At 46.4% G+C, this 6,623-nt stretch overlaps 4 protein-coding genes across 4 annotated transcripts; 3 read left to right on the forward strand and 1 right to left on the reverse strand.

Moving 5' to 3' along the window:
• Positions 1-180: 180 nt before the first annotated feature.
• LOC105391567 (DNA-directed RNA polymerase III subunit RPC10) lies at positions 181-831 on the forward strand. The gene is made up of 2 exons (XM_011563058.3): positions 181-543; positions 631-831. The coding sequence occupies exons 1-2, from the start codon at positions 403-405 to the stop codon at positions 814-816; spliced, it is 327 nt and encodes a 108-aa protein (XP_011561360.1). The 5' UTR covers positions 181-402; the 3' UTR covers positions 817-831.
• LOC119690292 (threonylcarbamoyl-AMP synthase) lies at positions 832-1,642 on the forward strand. The gene has a single exon (XM_038118582.2). It carries the CDS (start codon positions 832-834, stop codon positions 1,573-1,575), a length of 744 nt encoding a protein of 247 aa, XP_037974510.2. The 3' UTR covers positions 1,576-1,642.
• On the reverse strand, positions 1,634-2,977 carry LOC105391566 (mitochondrial inner membrane protease subunit 2). The gene has a single exon (XM_011563055.3). The coding sequence runs from the start codon at positions 2,816-2,818 to the stop codon at positions 2,324-2,326; it is 495 nt and encodes a 164-aa protein (XP_011561357.1). The 5' UTR covers positions 2,819-2,977; the 3' UTR covers positions 1,634-2,323.
• A 282-nt stretch (positions 2,978-3,259) lies between these two features.
• LOC119693846 (ataxin-7) lies at positions 3,260-6,058 on the forward strand. Its single transcript, XM_038118656.2, has one exon. It carries the CDS (start codon positions 3,730-3,732, stop codon positions 5,605-5,607), a length of 1,878 nt encoding a protein of 625 aa, XP_037974584.2. The 5' UTR covers positions 3,260-3,729; the 3' UTR covers positions 5,608-6,058.
• The last annotated feature ends 565 nt before the right edge of the window (positions 6,059-6,623 follow it).

Here is a 6,623-nt window from a genome sequence, read left to right on the forward strand (position 1 = left end):
ACGATAACGTATGTTTTAATTGATAAAAAATCATCAATCTTTTTGCTTAAGTCTGATGAAAACTATGGTTGGACTAACTTTCCTTGAAATTGTTGGTAAAACCGACTAATCGCCCAGCCACAAAAATAAAGTTTAAGTTGGACTTTTCTTGAACTCTATTCATTCGTTCATTCATATTCCTAGTCAGTCTGTTCTGTGTAAATTTTATCTGTCACTTGCTGTGCCGTATAATATAACCTCAAAAAAATCTTACTTAACCTAAACAAAACTTAACAAATTAAGTTTTATTGCACGGATAAATTCCATACAAAACCCTTATAAAGAAACATTATTAAGAAAGTCTTCCACCGATTGGAATCGTCTAAAATATGTATGTAAGATTTCCAACATAAATAAAAAATAATGTTGTTTTGTCCCACTTGTGCTAATATGCTCATGGTAGAAGAAGGGCCGGAGTGTGGTATGCGCTACGCATGCAACACGTGCCCTTACATTTATAATATTACTAAAAAGGTGTCAGCTCGCACATATCCAAAATTGAAGGTTTGTTTTTTTTACTTCATCATTATTTTTATTTGCTTGCACTCTGTCTGTGCTATCAGTTATTAATTTACTGATTATTCTTTGCAGGAACTGGACTATATTATGGGAAGCGCGGCTGCATGGGAGAATGTAGATTCAACTGATGCAGTATGTCCAAAGTGCAGCCACGGCCGGGCCTACTTCATGCAGCTACAAACACGTTCAGCCGATGAACCGATGACCACATTCTACCGCTGCTGCAACCACTCCTGTGCTCACAACTGGAGGGACTAGTCTGCAAATACTGAAATGGAACTTGGAAAAAAACTATATACCCTCAGTAAACTTTTGGTTAGATATAAAACGGTGCCAGCTAAGATGAAGGTTGATAAAATGGCACCTATAATACAGTGTTACGATGAGCTTGCTCATGTAAAAGCAGCAGAGTACCTCGGTAGTGGGCGAGTGATTGCTGTCCCCACGGATACTATCTACGGCCTGGCGTGCAGTGCCAACTGCCCCACGGCCATACAAAGACTGTACAGTATCAAAGGCAGAGATTCAGCCAAGCCTGTAGCTATTTGTGTCACATCTGTACAAGACCTAAGAAAGTGGGGTGAGGCTTCTCATTTGTCTGATGAGTTGCTGCACAGCCTGCTCCCTGGCCCTGTCACCCTGGTGCTGGAGAGGACTAAGCATCTTGATAACCCATTCCTAAACCCAGTTTCAACCAAGATTGGAATCAGGATACCTAACCACAACTTCATGAATCAAGTGACCAAGTTATTTGATGGCCCAGTTGCCCTGACTAGTGCCAATTTCAGTAATGAGCCTTCAACATTGTCAATAAAGGAATTTAAACATTTGTATGGACATTTAGGGGCAGTGTTTGATGGGGGACTTTTGAGCCAGGGTTTGGAACAGAACCGGACCGGCTCCACAGTGGTTGACTTGGCTCTAGCAGGTCAATACAATATTATAAGAAGGGGTATTTCTTATAACAGCATTGTTGGTATCTTAGATAGACATGGACTTAAAAGTGCTAGTAGTTAAGTAAGCTTCCTGCGTATTTATACATTATTATGTTTACTGTGATAAATAAAACATAATCTAAAATATTGAACAGTGTTTATTGCTCACAAATCTGTTTGTAAAAGCTTTTTACTTAAATCATTTTAGCTTCCTTCCTACTTAATTCTAGTTGGACAAAACAAAAACATAAGAACAAAGTAAAATAAAATGAGATGGATATGGAAAGTAACAATGCAATCCACCAAAATTTACCAATCATAAGACTAGACAGAGATCCAAAATGAAGGTTAAAAGAGATATAAATTAATGGTTACAAAGATGCCTGGTAATTAAATTGTACCAAATAGTGGCCTGCAAGATACCTAACATGTATGTAATTGTGTGTGAGTTTAAGTATGATTTGGCCAAGATGATCCATATATTAAAAATCTTTTAAATAAATTAAATTTAGTCTATTTGAGCTTCACAAAACTGTATGTAGGTATATTTTCATACTGATATCACTTGTTTCATCCAAGATGATTAAATCACCCTTTATGCAATATCCCTTTAAGATTTTGAAATTGGTGGCCACTTCACAACCTAGAATTTTCATGCATTTTATGGATCAATCATATTACATTAAAGATGCAAGGTTTAACATGGATAGGTACTACCTATATCATAATCAGTAACAACACATCTACCAAATCAATTCACCTACCACTATTTTTACAAGCTTAAATACTTAACAAATTTAAATTAGGCACTAAATATGCTAGAAAATTTACTATATTGCATGGGCAACAGGTTTTCTGTTAGCTGGCAAGTGGCTCTGTAAGTTCTGCCATCGGTCGGGCGGCCACACGATGGCCACAGCTTTCGCATTGATCAAGCCTAAAGATATAGGACCAAAGGTGTTGCTGTCCAGAGTATGGCCTGTATGGTCGCCTTCCACCCAACAATGGCCTTCAGGGACCTTCACAAACTGGTTCTTGTATCCCAGAGTGTTGACGACGTCCCCTTGTAGAGCTACGACACGTTTGATTATCTTCTGATTAGGGTCTTTAGGGGAAACTAATGATATGATGTCACCACGACGCACGGAGAAGTCTCTGACGGCCCATCGCGACAGGAACACGTAGTCGGTGTTCGTGGACTCCGGGTTCAGCACCGGCTGCATTGATATGCCCTCGACTCTGGCTACATAACCTACGGTGTCGACTAAGGTTATGCCAACTGGTAAGCCGATAACCACGGACTTGAAAAGGTTTTTTAGCCACATTAATGTGCCTGTGCCCACTCCACCCGCAAACGTACTGGTTACAGATTCGTCACAACATTTATTTCTTGAAATAACTGCTTTTTAGCGTAAATAAGCACTGGAATTCTGAAAAAAATCTAGATTTCGTATGACAGTTCAAGTTCAACTTGACACTTGTTTGACATTGACATACAAACACAGATAAACTAATAAATAACAATGCTACCAACTTAACCTCACTAACCTAATTATTATTATTCCGAGGCCAGTTGCTTAAGACCTTGACCTTTTTTAGCATAGCTTCCAGCGAAAAGCAAGATTCTTTTGGACTAAAAACTACAATCTTCTTCTTAATTCAGTTTTATTTCAAGTTTTTTTTTTTAGCAATGTGGTCATGCTTTATGTGTTTTTCATTCACAGTAAATTTTACTCTGTGAACTGAATGAGCGACCATAGAGAATCGTTCTTCAAAAATACTCTTCAAAAAAGTGTTGATGCTTTCTACAGTGAATTACAACCAAACAGAAATTTTGGTCATTTTAATTGTGTTTAAAAAGAGTAATATCACATAAATTGAGTTTAATATGGATTTCAATTGGACAAAGTGCTTCTAAAAATCATAACAAACTACACATGGAAGCGATCCGTGGTCAAGAAAAACTTACATTCTGCATAATCAGCTGTCAGTGAAAGATCATCTGTCCCTGTAAATATAAAAGCTAAAACAATCACAACACGTTTTAATTGTACAAGAGGAAATAATGAGGTAAACAAGGTCACTAAAATGTAACCCGCCGAGGCTGCCAAAGCGTACCCATCCGAAGGCAGTTATGGGATAATAACCTCACAGACGGGACTGCGAGATCGCCATGGCTGGTCTGCCGTGAGGTCGCCACGAGTTTGAGGACAACAGCTCCGGGAGCGCCCGCACCATGGCCGCCGACTTCCCGTACGCCGGGAAGATAGTGTCGCCAGTGAAGTGTAACGAGAAGCCGTGGGACCTGTGGGTCAGCGAGATCGGGCACTCGTCGCCGCGCGCGGACGATGAGGCGGCCGCGGTGTTCGTGTCGCCCGCCGACGTGGACGGCAAGCGGCGCGGCGCGCGCGGCAAGACGCGGCGGCGCGCCGGCCTGCACCGCCTGCCGCGCGCCGCCATGCCGCTGCACGGGCTGCTGCCGCAGGCCGACTCGCTCAACGCCGCCGTGTGCCACATGTGCGGCGCCACCGTCAAGTGCAGTGCCGTGTACAGACACTTACTCGAGTCCCACTCCGCCACCGAGCCCATCAGGCCCCCTCCCCCACCCGCGCCCACAGTCAAGCTCAAACCCACACACAGTCGGAGCAGACACAAAAAGGAAATCGCTCCCCCACCTCCCCCTGTAGATATTCTCCCAGTGAAAATGGAGACTTCCCCTATACACACTGCCACTGCCCCACTCTCGAGGGTAGTGATGCCTCAACCTGAACTACAGTACCTGGACGAGGGCAGCACGAGCTCCGGCGCGGCCGGTGAGCTGCAGGTGTGCGTGGCCAGTGGGGAGCTGCCTGTGGTCAGCATACAGGACACTGACGACCTGCCCCTCGGAGAAAACATCACAGATGACATCTTTGCCATCATGAATTCAGAAGGAATACAGACTGCAGACGACATCACCAACTCCGCCGAGTGGAAGAACATCATTAGAGATATAGGAAATATGCAAGATATAAACTTTTCACAACCCACTGACCCAGTGCAGTCACAGGAACTGTACACCCCCGTAGACACCACCGGGCTGTCTGCTTACGCGATAGCCGACACAGACTTATCTAGTTTACAATTTGCACCCAACACATCACCCATGCTATCGACTGTGATAGACACAAACGTACTGACTGCTCAAGCTTTAAAACCGGCGGCGCCGGCCGCGACGCCGAGCAAGACGCCGGCGCGCGCCAAAACCAGCAAGTCCAAGTTCTCGACGCGCGAGTACTCGCCCAACAAGCACTGCGGCGTGGCGGGCGCGGACGGACGGCCCTGCACGCGCTCGCTCACGTGCAAGGCGCACGCGCTGTCGCTGCGCCGCCTCGTGGAGGGCCGCGCCAAGCCCTTCGACACGCTGCTGGCGGAGCACCGCGCGGCGCGGGACGCCCCCCCCGCGCCCCTGCTGGTCCCCGCGCCGCTGGACCTGGGCGCCTTCACCGCGCTCACCGCCGAGCAGCAGGTCAACGACATCTACGCGTCGCTGCTGAGCGTGGAGGCGAGCGCGGGCGCGCTGCCCGACGCCGCGCTGTCCTCGCTGCTGGGCGCGCCGCTGCCGCCGGACCTGCTGCTGCCGGACGACGCCGAGCCGCCGCCGCTGCCTGAGCCCGCGCCCGTGCTGCCTCCCGCCCCCGCCCCTGCCCCCGCCCCCGCGCCCGCCCCGGCGCCCGCACCGCTCGTGCCCGCCGACGTGTGCTGGTACGCCACGAGCCCGCGCCCGCTCGCGCTGTGCACGTTCAACACGGCGCACGCGGGCGGCGCCATCACGCTCGGCAAGCGGTTCGCGACGGTGCGCAGCAACATCAAGTCGTCGCTGTCGCGCTCGCAGTGCAAGGCGGCCGGCGGCGCCTCCAACAACTTCTACTTCGGGCAGAGCGCGCTGTCGCTGTCCAAGACGGTGCACATGAACAGCGCCAGCAAGGCGAGCAAGCCGGAGGTGCGGCGGCTGGTGGTGGCGTGCGGCCGGGGCTCGCTCAACGGCCACGTGCGGCGCCTCAAGCCCGCCAAGCGCCCCGCGCTCGACCTCGGCTTCGCGCTAGACCCCATGCTGGCCGACGAGAAGTGCTAGCCGCCCCGCGCCGCCACCACCGGTTGTGTAGTCATCTAATTGTATATTTATTTTTGTGTAAATGAAATCGGACTCGTTATGTAAATTAATCACGAATTTTCTCGTTTAACGTTACGATAATGTTAAATATCATTTTGTTTCGTCGACGCGAAGTGATGTTGTTTGTATTATTTTGTAAATTATTTATAAGAATTTTTTAATGATTCTTCGCCGCGGCCCGCCCGCGGTGGGCGACAATGAACATTGAAATAGATTTTACAGAATGGTTGTATTTTTTCGAAATGACATATTACTCATCGTTGCTACCGAATACTGATAATGGCCTAGGATTAATAATGGTTAATGTGATGAAAATTTCCATGTAAAAATATAAATACTATTAAAGTAAGTCTATCCGTAAATAGTAAATCGCCTCCTTTTGAAAATAAAGGCAAATACCTCAATAACTAAACTTTTGTTTCTTAAATAGATCCCTACTCATTTAGGAAGTTTTCTCTGTTTCAAGAGTTTGTGAAATATATTTGCAAATGTCCATATTTCAAATGGTTTCAGGCACTGTTAAGGCGAATAATGATTAGTTTGCTGGCGACGTGACGCACACGCTAACATGTCAAGATATAGATCCTGCAAAGAGATACCGATTACTACCGACAGATGGCATAGTAGCAAGCAAACAATATGGAAGTCCTACACCTCGGTATTAAATAATTATAGCTGGCTGCATTAAGTATTAAATCTCGACATGTAGATAGTGATAGTTGGCCCTCAGGCCACATCGCCCACGCCCGGCTTGCTATACCTATACTTAAATAGGGAATCCTCGATTCCCTATTTAAGTATAGGTATAAATTTATTCAGAGTACAACTAACTTTAGGTATATTTATTCAGGGCTATCCAAATTGGTACTTATAGTACTTGTAGGTGATTCGGAAGAGGGTGCTGAACAGCTTTGGTTCTACGAGTTTTGGAAATTTGTTTACCATACTTTGAACATCTTATGGTACAGATAGCCTAT

Source organism: Plutella xylostella, chromosome 16 (assembly GCF_932276165.1).
Source record: "Plutella xylostella chromosome 16, ilPluXylo3.1, whole genome shotgun sequence".
Taxonomy (NCBI): Eukaryota; Metazoa; Arthropoda; class Insecta; order Lepidoptera; family Plutellidae; genus Plutella; species Plutella xylostella.

Coding starts and splice junctions, on each gene's coding strand:
- LOC119690292 (XM_038118582.2), top strand. CDS start 832: ATGGAACTTGGAAAAAAACTATATACCCTCAGTAAACTTTTGGTTAGA.
- LOC105391567 (XM_011563058.3), top strand. CDS start 403: ATGTTGTTTTGTCCCACTTGTGCTAATATGCTCATGGTAGAAGAAGGG. Junction 544..630: donor GCACATATCCAAAATTGAAG/GTTTGTTTTTTT, acceptor TATTCTTTGCAG/GAACTGGACTATATTATGGG.
- LOC119693846 (XM_038118656.2), top strand. CDS start 3,730: ATGGCCGCCGACTTCCCGTACGCCGGGAAGATAGTGTCGCCAGTGAAG.
- LOC105391566 (XM_011563055.3), bottom strand. CDS start 2,818: ATGTGGCTAAAAAACCTTTTCAAGTCCGTGGTTATCGGCTTACCAGTT.